Source organism: Pipistrellus kuhlii, unplaced genomic scaffold (assembly GCF_014108245.1).
Source record: "Pipistrellus kuhlii isolate mPipKuh1 unplaced genomic scaffold, mPipKuh1.p scaffold_m20_p_41, whole genome shotgun sequence".
Lineage (NCBI taxonomy): Eukaryota > Metazoa > Chordata > Mammalia > Chiroptera > Vespertilionidae > Pipistrellus > Pipistrellus kuhlii.
The window spans coordinates 1,553,477-1,570,030 of NW_023425542.1; the positions used below are offsets into that span (position 1 = coordinate 1,553,477).

The following is a 16,554-nucleotide window of genomic DNA, read 5'->3' on the forward strand; positions in this document are numbered from 1 at the left end:
CGGCCAACTGCCCATGTCCCCTCCCCCTGGCCAGGCTCGCCAGACCCCACCCATGCAAAAATTCATGCACAGGCCTCTAATACACACACACACACACACACACACACACACACACACACACACACTGAGTAGCAGATTATTATGCATTCAGAAATCATAATCTGGCCACTCAGTGTATATGGCTATTTAAGTTAACTGTTTATTCTTGAGTGATTTTTGGTAGTATTTATCTTTCAAAGATTTTGTCCATTTATTTAAACTAGTCAGTTTTATTGGTGTGAAGTTGTTCATAATATTTCCTTATTATACTTTTAATACTTGTATCATTAGTAATTATGCCACTTTTTAAATTCCTAATATTGGTGATCGGTGACTTCTCTATTTTTGTTGTTATTATTGTTCAGTCTGAAAAGAGGTTTATCAATTTTAGTGAGCTTTTGATTTAAAAAAACACATCATAATAATCAGCTTTTATTTTTATTGATTTTCTCTTTTCTTTTTCTGTTTTAATGATTTATTATGTTCTTTCTTCTGATTACTTTACATTTAGTTTTCTCTTTTTCTCCTAGCTTCTTATGGTGGAAGTGGAGCTCACTGATTTGAGATCTTTTTTTTAATATGTGATTAGTTCTATGAATTTCCCTCTTAACACTGGTTTAGCTGCATCCCCAAATTTTGCATGTTGTGTTTTTCTTTTCATTCAGTTCTAAATACTAACTTTCCCTAAACCCATTGGTTATTTAGAAGTGTATTATTTAGTTTCCAAATATTTGGGAATTTTCCAGAGATTTTTGTTGTTGTTGTTATGGATTTTAAATTTAGTTTCTTTGTGGTTAGACAGCATGCTTTTATAATTCAAAGTAATTTAAATTTATTGAGACTTTTTTATGACCCAGAATATTGTCTCTCTTGGTACATGCTCTGTGTGTACTAGAAAAGAATGTCTTCTGTGTTGTTGGGTGTCATTTTCTATTTTAGTTGGTTCAAGCTTATCGATGGTGTTGTTCAAGCCTTCCATGTCCTTCCTTCTGTTTAGTTTTTCTGTCAATCACTGAGAAAGGGATGTTGAAATATTGCAATAATTACGGAGTTCCTTATCTTTTTGGGTCTACCAATTTTTGTTTCATGTATTATGATACTATTTTTAGGTGCATAAATGTTTCTGATTATGATATCTTCATGAATTGAAATTATGAAATGGCTCTCTTCATCCTCAATAATATTCTTGATCTGAAAGCTACCTTGATATTTATAAGATGGTATATCTTTTTCCATCCTTTTCCTTTTAACATCTTTGAATCTTTATGTTTAAAGTGTACTTCTTAAAGGCAGTGTATAGTTGGGTGTTGGGGTTTTTAAAAAAAATCTAATCTGACAATCTCTTTTTTTTAATTGGGGTTTTTAAATAATTGTATGTATTTTGTGATCTTGCTGGCTTAAATCTACCATTTACTATTTATTTTCTATATTTTCCATTTGTTTTTTTGTCCCTTAATCTGTCTTTTTCTGATTTCTTTTGGGGATTGAATTTTTAATTATTAAAATTTGGATATAATTTCTTCTTTTATCGTCCTAGTTTCTTAAGATGGAAGCTGAAATCATTAATTGGAGAGCCTCTTTTTTTTTTTTTTCCTCAACCATCAGTGTTTAGTGCTCTAAATTTTCTGAGTACTGCTTGAGCTGCATTCCTCCAGATTTTGATATCTTTTTATTTCCAATCAGTCCAAACTGTTTTCTAATTTCCCTTAGGGTTTCCTTTTTGATCCGTGGGTTATTTAGAAGTGTGTTTTTTTTAGTTACTCTATTAGTTAGATGGTTTAGTAGAATTTATTATACATATATTTTTAACTTATCACAATCTACATTCCTGTACTATTCTACTCTATGTGTACTGTAAGAATGTGCAATATCATACTTTCATTTCCTATCTCCTGGCTTTGTCACAAACTTCTACATGTGTTATACACCAAACCATACATTATTATTAAATTTAAACAGTCATCTCTTAAAGAGATTAACATTTATTTATAGCCCTGGCTCAGCTGGTTGGAATGTCGTCCTGTATACCAAAACTTTGCTGATTCACTTCCCAGCCAGGGCACAGGTATAGATTGTGGAGTCAATTCCCTGTCTGGGCACCTACAGGAGGCAACTGGTCAGTGTTTCTCTTTTCTCTCTCTTCCTCTCTTTCAAAAAATAAATAAAAACATATTTGCTATTATTGCCATGCTTCTATTTGTAATTTTCAGTAGTCTTCATTCCTTATGTAGAGCTAAACTTTCATCTTCCTTCTGCCCAAATGACTTCCTTTACTAATTCCTATGTAGGTCTCCTGGTGATTGATTCCTGAGCTTTTGAAAGACATTGTTGCTAGGCTTTGAATTCTTGGTTTGAATTCCTCATACTTCAAAGATGTCGCTTCTCCACTGTCTTCTTTCTTACATTGCTTCTGACAAGAAATCTGTATCATTCTTAACTTTTTTCCTTCTGTCTATCATATGTCTTTTTTCTTTGGCTGCCTTTAAGATTTTTTCTCTTTCCCATTGTTGTTAAACCATCTGATGATGAAACACTTTGGTGTCGTTTTTTCATGTTTCTTGTGCTTGGGTTTGCTGAGCTTCTTTGATCTATGAATGTATAGTTTTCATTATATTTGGCGAAGTATCAGCATGTTTATCTCTTTTTCTCTGTGCCTCTACTCGACATACTCCATATTTCCTTTACCTTCTTTACTGCATTAAATATAGTTATAATAACTGTTTTAATGTCCTTGTCTACTAATTGTTATGTGTCATTTTGGGGTCTTTCCTAATTGCTTGACTTTTTATTATGAGTCCCACTTTCCTGCTTCTTTGCATGTCTGGTAATTTTTTATTGAATTCTTAACATTTTGAATTTGACTTCCTTGGGTGCTTAATATTTTTGCATTCTTACCATTATTCTTGAGCTATATTCTATGACATAGTTGGATTACTTAGAAACAGTTTTATCCCTTTGAGGCTTGCTTTTAAGCTTGGTTAGGTGGAATCAGAGCAGCATTTTTGTCCAGGGTTAACATTTCTTCACTACTCAGGCGATATCCTGAGTACTCTACTTGGTGTTGTATGATTTACAGGGTTTTTCTACTCTAATTAGTGGAAACACACGTTTGCTGGTCCTTATGTGATCAGCAGGGATTTTTGCATCTCATATTTTGGGGTGTTTTTTTCTCCAGTCTTGAGTAGTGTTGTCTCATGGTCAGTGTTCAGCTGAAGACTCTGAAGATCTGACAGGTCCTCAGAGCTCCTTGCCTCTCTCTGTGCATCTCTCTCCACTCCACCGCGGCCAGAGTGTGCGAGGCCTCCCCGGACCCCTGGCTCCCTGTCCTCCGTTTAGGAAGACTGCCAGGCTCTCCTCCCTGGGCCGCTGCCTGATGGCTCTGTCTGGGCTGTGGGCGAGGCTGGTGGCAGGGCTCGCCGTGTTTGTTTCCCCTCCCTCCATCATCACCACCCTGCACGGCTGATGCTCCGAGTGTGAGGACCATTGCTTCACACACTCCACCTGCCATTCACTTGTTTCAGGCAGGAGGGTGAATCTGGTCTTTGTTATTCTTTTTTTTTTTTAAATATATTTTATTGATTTTTACAGAGAGGAAGGGAGAGGGATAGAGAGTTAGAAACATCAATGAGAAAGAAACAGCAACCAGCTGCCTCCTGCACACCTCCTACTGGGGATGTGCCTGCAATCAAGGTACATGCCCTTGATTGGAATCGAACCTGGGACCTTTCAGTCCGCAGGCTGACGCTCTATCCACTGAGCCAAACCGGTTTCGGCTGTTTGTTTTTTTTATTCCATCACAACTAATTTTAATTTTGAGGACTGGAAAAAGCATGGAGTGAAATGAACGCATTCCACCAAACAGGGCATCTTTAATTTATCCTGTAGTGTAAACCAAGATAAGAGAAAAGGGATCACTTTCATTACGATGAAAAACAACCTTTTTTTCAACTGTCCTTTAGTTTTCCAGATAATGAATGCATCTGGAGAAGAAGAAAAAAAAAAAGAAAGAAAGAAAAACAAACCCAACAACTTTATTATAACATTACAGAGCCTGAAATAAAGAACACCTAATTCTTACTGACAGCTTTGTAGGAGCCCCTAGCAAAAAGGACCTGAAATGAATGCTATTCAGTACGTCCAATTAGCATTCCTGAAATAGGATGACTGCTGGGTTATATAACACTCTCAATCTTAATGAGATTTAACCCAAAGTCCTCAGTCACGTGACTCACCAATCACAAACCCGAAGGTCCCTTGTAGGTATATTATACTTTAGAATCTTATGGCCGCATGTTACCTCCATGGGGAAATAATAAAAAACCCCTACTAACACCAACCTCACTCTTCCCCTTGACGGCCTCATCCAGAGACAGCAGGGGGAGGAGTGTCCAGCCTTCCCTGGCTCCTACCCGCCCTGTCCCTCAGGATTCTTAACAAGGAGCCAGTTCAAGGATTCCCCAAATATCAAGAGGCATATGGGCCTGCTGCCACATCAGATAGGCCAAGAGTCAATAAAAGTCTGTAGACGTGAGGACCGCAGGGTTTGGTTCTTGCTGTACAGGCGCCAGGAGGAAGCGGTTTTACTCGTTTACTTTTTCCAGTGAAGACTGTCTGAGCACACGGCCTTCTCTGGCACCAACGTGTGTGATCCTACAGTTTGTGATGAGTGTCGGTGGCAGGAGGAGTACGGGAGAGGGTGTGACTTCCTAGTATGTTGCGTGTTCGTCCAATGACATCTTTGGGGACACACCAACCCCATTTCTAATCACAATATTTATGTTAGAAACTGAACCTTAGCTGCTGCACCATCAGCCCTGTGTTAGAAGTCAATATCCCTGCAAGTCAGATTAGCAAGTTATGCACACATCAAATGCACATATCAAACAGCAGCCAGAGTTGGCCCTGGGGACAAGGGCACAGAGAGCACTGGATTTGATCCCTTCACCAAGGTTATCATTCTGTTTTTAAGGTTTTGATGCATTAAATGAGACCGGCAGTCTATGGCCGTACACGTGAAGAGAAAGGTCATTTATACACTATCCCCCACGTCTCTCCTCCTCGTTCTCACTGTGTTCAATGCATCGCTGTCCTCCTGTCTGCTGAGGCTAGAAACCTCAGCTTTTTCTTTGACGTTGTCTTTGCTCCAAAGAGCAGGCTCGTCCTCAGACCCTCCCAGGAGACCTCTGCAGGCAGCATCATTCTCCATCCCAGAAGCCATCCCTGGTCTGACCTGGACCGTGGAGGCCGCCCCACACCGGCCCCCGCCTCCGATCTCCCTACCCGCCCGCACCCTCGTCTGCAGACGGCGCCACAGTCATCTTTCTGGAGCATCGTCTGCTCATGGAGAGTGGGCCCCTCTTCAGACGTTGTATTGGATTCGGAATGAGATCTAATCTCCTCACGTGGCTTCCCAGGTCCTCTGTGGCCGATGATGGGAGGCCGCCCCTCTGCTTTTCTAAGCTGGTTGCTCCTGGCCCTCTCTGGAGAGCCACACCTTCAGCATCACGTGGGCCCCTGCTGCCCCACATCTCTCTGTACACTCCCGCCCCGGGCTTTACTTCCGGGGGGTGGGGGGGCTCTTGTGTGACTTTGCCAGGGCCGCTGTTACAGGGCATGGGATGGGATGGTGTGAATGACAGACACGGAGGCTGGAGCAGGCCATCAGGCGGCGGCAGGGTGGTTCCTTCTGGGGCCAGGGGTACCTGGCGGCCTCTCCCTGCACTGCTGGTGGGTCACTGGGTGTGTGGTGGTTTGTGGCCTGTAGATCTCTGCCTTCGCCTCACCCAGCATTCTCCTGAATCTGTGTCCAAATTCTCCCTTTGCACAAGGACACCAGTCATATTGGATGAGGAGTCCCCCTCCCCCTACTCTAGAATGACCTCATCTTAACTAATCCATCTGCAGGGCCCCATGTCTAGATAAGGCCGCATCGAGGCTGAGTGGGTAAGGATCCCAGCGTCTGTTTGAGGGGACACAATTCAATCCGTGGGAAGTCACATTGGGGGAAACGATAAGATGCTGATCAGCGCGTTAAACAAATAAAGAAACCAGCGTTCTCAAACGTATAGGGTCATTCCTGGTTTAAATCCCCCCAAGCTTGATTTCTGCGGAGCACACGTTCGGAAAGCTGCATCCTGTCCGGACTCGCCGGGCCACGGATGCTCACTCCTGTTCCGAGGGCGGAAACGTGGCCGAGCGCGCAGAGCGGACAGCAAAGCCCCCGCTGAGGGCGCTCAGCCTGGGCACCTGGCCCTCCCGGGGAGGGTGAATCCGAGGCAGCGGAGGGACCGGCACCCCGGCCACCTGCGCGCTCAGGGCCTCCTCTCCGCCCCCCTGCCTGTGCACCCACCCCTCTCGAACCCTGGCCCAACTCACTCCCTGGGTCTCTCCTTCCCTGTCACACCAGGCAATGCCGGGCCTTGTCTTTTTCTATCACTGAGACATCCCGGCCGCTTCCCAGTGGTGATTTCTTAATGACTGCGGACAGAGAGTCGCCATGCTCCTAAGACTCAATTCCAAAGCTCCATGGAGGGAGTCCTATTTCAGGAAAGTGGGGATTTAATTAAATAAATACCCATTTAATTTCCTGTGCTTGAAAGCTTTCAAGGGACAGTCAGTCATTGGCTCTGAAGGGTGTGTTTCAGGAGCTCAGGGGCACTTGTCAACCTCCAAATGCCACCAGCGCAGCAGGGTTTGGCCACAGGAAGACATAGCTTTTTAAAAAATAAGTAATGGATGGCTAGCATTTTTTAAATTATGGATTTTATTTATTTATTTTATTGATTTCAGAGGAAGGAAGGGAGAGGGAGAGAGAGGTAGAAACATTGATGAGAGAGAAACATCACCGATCAGCTGCCACCTGCATGCCCCCTCCTGAGGATCAAGTCCACAGCCCGGGCCTGTGCCCTGACCGGGAATCCAACCATGACCTCCTGGTTCAAGGGTCAATGCTCAACCACGGAGCCACGCCGGCCGGGCAGAAATACACTTTCTTGATAACGGGTACTCCGCAGCATCCTCTTGTGATGTCCAAGGAAGTCAGTGTGCCCCGCTGTCCCTCGGCTTGGGGGAGCTTATGTGGGAGAAGGGAACAGTCCTAACGAGGCTTCTGTGTTTCTCCTCCAGCTGATTCCTATGTGGCTGCCAATGATCCAGTCAAACATCAAGGTAAGCCACCCCCGGGACAGGCTCCTTCCCTCCGGAGAACGGCCTCACGTTCCCAGGGCCCGTTCGGGCTCCTCTCACTGTGGAGAAAGATGAGCTCTGCCTGCTCCGGCTCCCAGCCCTCCGTACGGGAGCCCCTGTGGGCCAGGGAGGAGGCCTGCAGCCCGGGTGGCCGCGGGAGCCTCTGGGGGTGGGGGGCCGGGGGTGGGGTGGGTCCCAGGGTCCGGCTGAGGCTCAGGGCCTGCCGGGAATGCAGGCTGAAAAGTTGCCTTCAGAGGGGCCCCGTGGGTCCGGCCCAGGCCTGCCCGGTGCCATTCCCTGGTCACTAGCATTGTCCTTCTGTGCTGGGAAGGATTCTATCAAGAAGGAATAGTGTTGAAGGAAGGGTAGAACTGAGCTGGAAGGAACCTGCCCCGCCCCCTCATTTTACACGAGAGGAAACCAGGACCAGGAGGAGGAGGTGCTTGGACAGGGCCCAGCAGCCGGGAGGGGGCAGCCCTGCGGGAGCGTACTTCCTGCCGCGGCCCCTGCCCTGAGGGATGCATTGCTGTCTGTCGTAGGGCCAGAGATCCTCCATGGCTAGTGAACAGTTATCAGGGCTTGGCACTGAGATGCCGAAGCCGCCCACCCGCTCCACCCACGACGGGGCCCCCTGACGGCCCTGGGAGCGGGGGGGGGGGGGGGGGGGCCGGGGCAGAGGACAGCCTTCTCGGAGTCAGGGAGGGATGCTGGAAGGAGGAGGGGGTGACGTGACGTCAAGGTACCCAGGCACCAAGGGAGAAACGCAGCCTTCCGCGGCCACAGGCTGAGTCCCGAGCCACGGGGGGTCCGGTCTGTCCGCTGGGACCTGGAACCTCACCCAGGCCTGTGCTGAAGGGGAAAGTGCCTGGGCTTCCAGGTTGCCCCTCCCCGACGGGGTGATAACTCGTGGCCATTTGATGGGGATGGACTGCCAAGAGGAGGCCCCCGGAACTCGGTGAAAAGCTAGGAGACATAAGAGCAGGGAGATCGCACTCAGGACTAGAGCGTAGTAAGCACTGACCCTGTGCCCAGCCCTGTTCTGAACCCTCCGTTAGCGCACGTATCCGTACAAAGACCCTCGAGGTGAGCAAACCCAAGCACGGCCTGAAAGAGTTTGTGTCCAGCGCTGCCCAGAGAGGAGCCAGGGTTTGAACCCAGGGAGCCCAGGCACTCCATGGCCACAGCAGGCTCCCGTTGTGCACAGCTCCCGGGGGCACCCAGCGGCGCTGGCCCGGGCACTGATGTTGCTCTCGGTTTCCGTGGTGATGGCTGAGCTGAGCTAGGAATGGCCCGCTCTGGATGGATGTGGGCCAGGTCGACTCTAGAAACATGGTACCGGCTCACAGCCACCGCCCTGAGCGCTGCCAAGCCCGAGAGCTGGGCTGCTGCGGGCCAGATGGCCCCCGGGCCACTGAGTTGTGCCCACCCAAGTGCAGGCTGCCCACACCCCTCCCCCCGAACGGGGCCCACGGGGAACGTCGGGAGGAGAGCACTGAAGGAGGCGTCCCGCCCTCTCTCCGCAGCACCTCTCCGGGGGCCTCCAGCTGCGCCTGCAGGCCATCCAGAACAACGTCAACCACCACAGCCTGAGGACGCTGCCTGGCGGCGCGGCCCCGAGCGGCACCGGCCTGGCCGCCCTCCGCAAGTGGCTGCAGTGCACCCGCTTCAAAATGGCCCAGGTGGAGATCCAGTCCTCCGAGGCGGCCTCCCAGTTCTACCCGCTCTGAGCGGCGCCCCGGCTGCTCCGCGACAACATTCTGGTTTAGCAATAACGGGTTTCGACAGGACACGCCCGGATCGGGCAGGCGGGGGCCCCGGCTGGCACTGTACACCCTCTCTCTAGCTTAGTCCCAGACCTGCAGAGGCCGGCGGGGGGCCGCCCACGAAGCTTTCTTGCTAACACATATTTCCGACGACTCCTTGGGCTATCTGATTAAGTGTTTCCTTACATTATTTTTTAAGAAACCAAATCATTTTTCTTTATCTAACTTCTATTTTTTTTAAGAAAACAAAACAAAAACAAAATAGACTGGTGGGTACTCACAGAAAAGTTGTATAAGTCCCCCCTGTTGCTATTTTTGATGATAGAGAATAAATAGGGTTTTTGAAACCTTTGTAGTGTTTTTTCTTAAAAAAAAAACAAAAAACAACCCCACTCTTGGCGATGCAATAAACACAAAACACCCCGACCGTCACCCTACGCCCGTGAGGCGCGTGGCCGAAGCTTTTTGTCGTTTCTCCTGGGAAAAGAGGCAGCTCGCGAGGACCATTACAAAGTGCACTTAGAAACTAGGTGGTCAAACTTGTGCCGATCGTCCCCTTTGTTTTATAAGGATACTATCGTTTTCCAGAAACTGTCTGGTATGTCTTTATGATTTTTAAAACTAGTTTTTCAATGCATTCGTTCTAGGCTGCACTTTTCTTGTACGCTTTATGATAACCACTTCCGTTTTTTGTGAATAATAAATTCTATTCTTTTGTTAAGACTTGTATACAAACTCAATTGAAAACTGTAGATCGCAGACGTGTCCCCGCTCTGGCACGGGGCGCGGGCTCCGAGCGGCGTGTCCCCACTCGGGATTTTAATAGCGTGGGCACGCCGAGATCCGGCCGCGCCCGTGCTTACACCTGACTGCGTTCACAGACGGCGCCTCCCTCCTCTCTCCCTGTAATGCACTGACTGAAAGAAGACTTGATATACCTTTAAGCTGTACCATGACATGCTATTAAATGCATTTTTTTTTATTACCGTTGTGAGCCTGGGGTTTTTTAAAACCAGTGTACAGAGCTAGAGTTTAGTTCCTGATATCGGTTTCTTCTGAGCTTTGAACACTTGGAACGCCCCTGAATGCTGACGTACCGTTATTGAGAGGACGGGGCCTGCTTTCTGCTCGCTGGGTGAGGGGCACGCACATTTGCTTAAGTCCATCCTCCTCCGAGGACATGAAGGGCCTGAGACAATGCCTCTCTCTCTCTCTCTCTCTCCCTCTCTCTCTCTCTCTCTCTCTCTCTCTCTCTCTCTTTTTCGTGTTGGTTAGTACGCGGCTCTTCTTTTTTTCCGGGAAGCCTGATACCTTCACGCTTCTCAGGGGGAAAAAGTCCTCGGATGTTGAAAGGTTTCACATGAGTTCTAGAAAGATGGGGCAGATCTTTGTTCTTGTGAAAATGTGCAGGGAACCAATAGGTTCGTGTATTGATTATAGAAATGATCATTCTTATTTGCTAACAAATCCCCTGAGGGGCCTTCCCCCAGGCAGAGTCCTCTGGGCAGTGGCGCCCGGTCACGCTCTGTGAGCCTGTTCCTCTGTGCGGGGGGGGAAGCTGCGCACGTGTCACCTCCCTTGTAAGCCGTGGCAGCTCTCAGGGGGCATCCCGGCTGTGTCCCCAGGGCCGGCATGGAGCACCTGGTCAGTGAATGTCTGCTGAATTGAATGGACTTGATTAAGGCTATGGGTCTTCCTTGAGCTACCCAGCGGGCTCAGCCAGGGCTGCGATGTGCCATTCCCTTTTTGTGCGGGGATGCTGAGAGGGGTGATGGAAGCAGGCGGAGGTGGGGGCCCTGGCTGCTCTTCCCCATCTGGTCTCGCCTGCCACAGGCAGCAGGATCTTCCTGGCCTGTCCTACCAGTAGGCAAAGCTCAGTCACCCACAGCGTCTCTGACCCCATCTTCTCTCCTGCTCTTTGAATGGACTTCTGCCTTAGTTTCTCTCTGTATTTGCTTCTCTCCCCCACCCTCTACCCTCACCCCCAAGCGCTGGAGATGAGCCATATCTCAGCCCTCCGTCTGATGCTTCCTGCTGTCCACACCTGCTCCTTTACCTCCATCACAACCGGGGGTCTTGGTTCCGCCAGGCAGGTGTCCCTCCTGCTTCTGAAGACCATGACCATTTTTCCCTGCCGCCCTGACCGAACACTGTTCCTGCTGGGGCTCCGCCACTCGCTGCTGATGGAGACCAGCAGGTTCCCTGGCCTGTGACCCCCCCTCCCTGCCGCCCTCCATTTCCCTGGGTCCTCTCTGCTCTATTACCTCATATCCTCACAGGTCATTCTCTCCCGCAAGTGGGGCTCGGGCACGTAGAAGAAGAGAGTCAGGGACAGGTGGACATGGGGCGGGATTGGCCATTCCCTAGGTCAGGGGCCAGCACCATGGCCCACGCCGCCACAGCCTCTGAGTCTGTAGGTCACGTTGGAACACAGCCCAGCCCGCCATTGACACAGTGGCTGCGGCGGCAGAGTGGAAGAGCTGAGACTGTGTGGCCCGAAACCCTGAAACACTTACCACCTGGCCCCTTACAGGAAGTGTCTGCTGGCCCCGGGACTAGCCGGGGGCCGGAGGAGCCCGGAGCTGAACTTGGTGCGGATATGTCTTCCCCACCCCCTCAGGGTTCTTTGAAGTTTTATCTGTGAAATGGGGACAGTGATACCTTCTGCCTCAGACAATGGCTGGGGTCATGGAGTGAAAGGATGCAAGGCCAGGGCTTTGGTAAACGCTCAATACGAGTTCTCGGCTGCTATTTTTATGTCGTGTTGACCTAGAGAGCAGAGCTACTTGCCCAAGGTCACATGACTGGCAAGAGTTGGAGCAGGATCGTGGCCCCAGGGCTGTGTCTGACCCACTGCACATACTGACTCCTGCTCCCCGCCCTCCCTCACTCCCCCCACCCCCAGTCCCAGGGGCAGCCCTGACAGCAGAGGGCAGAGAGGGCCCCACACATTGCACCTGACCAGACTGGCCGGTATTCACTACTGGCTTGGAGACGGGCCAAGGAACGGACTCTGTCTTCCTTCCCTCGCGGAGTCCTGTTGGCGTTGGTGCGTGCAGACAGCATCTGAGATGCCCGAGGGCGGGATGGGTCACAGTCTGCAAATGCCTAGATTCCGAGGTTGTTCCCAGTGGGCCTGCCTCTCACTGCTGGGTGACCCTGGGCAGGTTATTAACTGCTCCGGACCTCTTTTCCCCTCATCTGTACGTGGAGCTGTCTACCCATCCGGGGCAGGTGGAAAGCGATCAGGTGGAGGACGGCGATGGAGCCGGGGGACCTGCTGGAGGAATACTGCGGCCGCCTGGGGAGGATCACACCGGGGAACTCACAGCTGTGGGCGCGTCAGGTTTTTCCGTCTGCCGATCCCTCCGAGGCCAGTCCCCCAGGACCCACGGGACCCACGGGAGCCACAAGCTTGTCACAAGCCGAGGGCGTCCCGTCTCCACAGCGCCCCACCTCTGTCGCCCGTCATGCTGCCTGATGTCGAAGTCTCTTCCCCAAGAGTCTCCCCTGGGGCCACGTGACCGCAGCCATGTCACCTCTGCTTTCAAACCAGGACAGGCCAAGCAAGGTCGGACTGGAACGGAGAAGAAGGGTTCTGACACGAACTGGACAATGCAAATCATTTAGTATACCTCTTCCATAGAATTAACTTGCAAATGTGTACACTGGGCAGACTGTCTTGACAGTGATGATCTTTCAGAAAATATATTTGTGTTGACTTCAGAGTAGGAAAGAGAGCTAGAAACATCAATGATGAGAGAGAATCCTTGCTTGGCTGCTTCCTGCACCCCCACACTGGGGATCCAGCCTGAAACCCAGGCACGTGCCCTGACTGGGAATTGAACCATCACCTCCTGGCTCATAGGTTGATGCTCAACCACTGAGCCACACCAGCCGGGTGACAGTAATGGTCTTAAGAAGAATGAAGGGAGTGGTTGGAACTAGTAACAAACGATGTTTTTGTGGAAGTTGAACCCTGAAGTATTGTTAGTAAGAGGCTGCCCAGCCCCCTGACAGGGGCAGTGGTGAGCCCCTTGTGAGTGGCGTTCAAGAGAAACCAAAATAGCACTTTCCATACATTATGCTTACTCTTCTTCGCTCGTCTTCCCATGAGATATTATTCCCATTTTGCAGGTAAGAAAACTGAGGCCAAAAGATTAAGTGACTTATGTAAGGTCCTGCAGCTGTTAGTAGTAGCATTAGGTTCAGAGGCCACCTGATTCCAAGTCAGAGCATCGCTTGGTAAATGTTATTTTCTCTTTTTTTGTGTTCTGCCCTCTTTTGGCCGAAATGTGCCAGGAACGTGGATAGAGAAATCTGTGGGCTTTTCTGAGGCAGTTCCTTCTTGTTGGGACCTCTGTTTATTGATCGATCGTAAATTTCCATGGAGCCAGCGTCACTTCACCTGGCAAAGACATTCTCTTCCCCTCGGCTTTGGGAATTCACTTATTTGAAAAATAGGATAGCCCACCAATTAAATCTCACTTAGTTTCCTCCCACTTAACCGTTTTGTGAGAAAGAAGAAAACGTTATGAGTTAGAGACTGTGGCGATTGAGCTCTGTTAGGTTGGGGGCCTGTGGAGAGTTCGCTCAGCCCTGTGGACACCTGCCCCCCATTAACCGTCACCATGGCTACCACCTCTGAGCATGGGCTGCGTGTCAGGCAGGCTGGATACATGGACCTCACTCAATCCTCACGAAAGTGACCGGAGGTAGGCCCTTCTGTCACTAACCCCATGTTGCAGATGGGGACACAGGCTTCTGTGAGTATCTGCAGGAGGCAGTAAGAGGGAGAGCAGAATTAGAATCCAGGGATGCCTGCCTCCGAAGCCCTGGTTCTTCCTACCCCGAAGTCTGGCAGTTATGTGATCGGTGGCGTCCTCTGCTCCTCACCTGACCAGGAAGGTCACCTGGACTCACGTGGACCAGATGTCCCAGAGCGGCAGCCGCTGCCTGAGCTGGACCCACCGCGTCTCTTGTTGGATGAGCCCGAGCTTTTATTTTCGCCCCTTGGCTTGAGTGTGTTCGGCGGGGCACGCAGGCACCAGTGCTGTGTGGCTCCCATGCTGACCTCTGCCTTCCCGGCAGGAAGCTGCCCTACGGTTTCTCAGCAGGAGCCCTGCTGCCTCTGGGCTGGTAGGCGAGCCCGCTTAGGCTGACCTCGTGTTTCCCAAGGCCAAGAGGAGGGAGGAGTTACCCGGTGCCCCGCCACCAGACCTGGCACCGCAGGCCTGGGGCCGTGCCCTCAGCCCTCAGGGGCCCCCTCTCCCTGGGGCACTCCTCTTCCCCACCTGCATGGGCCTGGGCTGGGGGCCTTGCCCTGCACCCCTGCACTGATCAGCTTGACCTCCCTTCAGGCCCGGCCGGTCCCCCAGCCCCCCACCATCCTGGTTCCTCACAGCCCAGGGAAGCTGGAGCCTCGGCACCAGTCCTTCCTTGCAGGGCACACGGGACTGATGCCTCAGACGTGGCGGGACAAATAGCCGGCTCTTTAATGACGCAGTCCAGACAGGCCCCGCGTGCAGGCCAGGGACAAGGGGCCTCCCGGGGCTGCTGGCAGACGCCCTGATTTCCGCTCCTTCAAGTGGCCTCTTGGAAAAGAAAGCAGGCAGCCGGTAATCAAGCCTGAAGGGCAGAAGCACTGCAGGTGAGGACAATCACGCTGCCCAGCTGGGGGTGAGGGGCATGTGGGGGTCTGCAGAGAGGGATGGGGCCGGTGCCAGACCCAGGGTGTGCCCAGAGGCGGCCGCTCAGCCTGGGTAACGGGAGGGCTGAGGAGGGGGCAGGTGGGGACTTCAGCCCCAGGCTCTGCAGCCAGGTCCATCCTGGACTTAACGACGAATCCGCGCTCTGACCAATGACAAGGCTCTCACTCAGCCTTGCTGGGCCTCTGTTTCATCGGCTGCAAAACGAGGCGGTGTTTCCTCTGTCTCGGCGCTTCTGTGAGAGTGAGGGGCATGTCTGCCAGGCACGGAGCACGGAGAGGGGTCAGAGCAGGGGTCAGAGTTCGCCCTGCCAGAGTCCTGGCTGCCCCTTGGTGCTCCGCACTGCTGAGCCCCCGACACAGCAGCCATTCCTTCTCTGGGCCGCGAGGCCACGTGTTTGGCGGAGGAAAGCACAGCGCGGGGCCATCAGGCCACTGCCCGGCCTCCGGCGCTGCTGCTCCGCGGGGCGGCTCGAGGCTCCCCACCTCCTCCGAGGGAGCGCCGGGAAGCCTCCCCCACGCCTGGCCCCGCTGCCGTCTGCTCCTCGCTGGGGTGAATGCGTCCTGTGCTGGTAATGGGGCAGCATTTTGAGGATAATAGACAGTTATGGTCTTCATTCTCTGGGAAGCCCGTTTCCCAGCCTGGCTCCACGTGTGGGCAGGAGGGGTTTCCGATGGAGGGAAAGGTCTGCTGTGGGGGATGAGGGAGCAGAGAGCCCACCTCTTCCGGACCCGGGGAGGGGAGGGGGGCTGCTGGTAAAAGAAAAAGGGGCACGCATAGGGCAGGGCGGAGGCAGGTGGGTGTTCACCTTCCCTCCCAGGGCAGGACGCAGCAGAAGTGCCCAGATGAGCCCCCGAACACGTGGCGCACACACCCCTCCAGGAGCGGGGCCTGCAGCCCTCGCCACCTGGGCAGGGGCAGGGGCTGCCCTCGGAGCCTGCACGTCTCCTCGGGCCGCCCTTTCCCGCCTGCGGTGGGTGCAGATTCCACGGTCCCCGTGGCCGGTGCTGAGAGAACAAGAGGCTGGGCAGAGCCTGTGGTCCCGAGAGACACACTGCCACGCCAGGGCACCGGCAACTGGAGCTGGGAAGCTGCCGAGACCTGCCAGGCCCCTGGTGACTCCGTGCGGCCTGAGCCCTGCTCCCCCGATGGCCAGACACCTGCCGGGAGCACCTGCCCGGGAGCACCTGCCCGGGAGCACCTGCCCGGGAGCACACCTGGGAGACGGCTCAGGGCCTGAGACCCTATCTGAGAGGGATGCGCTAAGCCAGCAGAGACCCAAACACCATCAACTTGCAGATTCACGTTTTCCCACTCCCCTGCCCCCTACACTCAGTGAGGTGGGGGCTCTGAAGTTATGTGAAATGAAATGCTAGATTCCTTTCTTCACGCTGCATGTTGAATGTGGAGCTCACCATTCATTAACTCATTCATTCATTCATTCATCAAGCCTACACACATGTCTTGGGCCAGCCATGGAGGAGGACTCTTAGGTGGGGGAAGCACTGGGTGGAGCAGACTGACAGGGGTGGGAGGAAGCACAGCCGGGGAGGGTGGTTGTGGGAGCCCGCAGTGGGCAGGGGCTGGCATAGGTGAGGGCAGGAGCAGGGAGGGGGTGGGGAGCGGGGACGGGCAGGGGTGAGGGAGAAGCAGGGCCAGGTCGGAAGGGCCTTGTGAGCCGCGGTAAGGACGGCGACTTACTTCGGTGCGGAGCTGGCGGGCGGGTGTGGGACTCGGGGACGGTCTGACGTATGGTCAGCGGCCTCTGGCTTTTGTGGGAGAGGCCGTGGGCTGCAGGGGTGACGCAGAGCTGGCCGGGGGCCCTGGTTGCCGTCAGGCAGAAGAAGGTCGCTCGGCAA

General features: G+C 52.2%; 2 protein-coding genes across 4 annotated transcripts in view; one reads left to right on the plus strand and one right to left on the minus strand.

Moving 5' to 3' along the window:
* Positions 1–9,338, plus strand: part of UNC79 (unc-79 homolog, NALCN channel complex subunit) — a 210,180-nt gene extending 200,842 nt beyond the window's left edge. For all 3 annotated transcript variants that reach the window (XM_045571940.1, XM_045571941.1, XM_045571942.1), the window contains 2 exons: positions 7,165–7,206; positions 8,748–9,338. In XM_045571940.1, coding sequence (XP_045427896.1) covers positions 7,165–7,206; positions 8,748–8,951 — 246 coding nt within the window. In that variant the 3' untranslated portion in view covers positions 8,952–9,338. The remainder of the gene's footprint in view (positions 1–7,164; positions 7,207–8,747) is intronic.
* A 3,472-nt stretch (positions 9,339–12,810) lies between these two features.
* Positions 12,811–16,554, minus strand: part of PRIMA1 (proline rich membrane anchor 1) — a 37,132-nt gene continuing 33,388 nt past the window's right edge. The window contains exon 6 of the transcript XR_006739844.1: positions 12,811–12,822. The gene's annotated coding sequence lies outside the window, so the exon portion shown is untranslated. The remainder of the gene's footprint in view (positions 12,823–16,554) is intronic.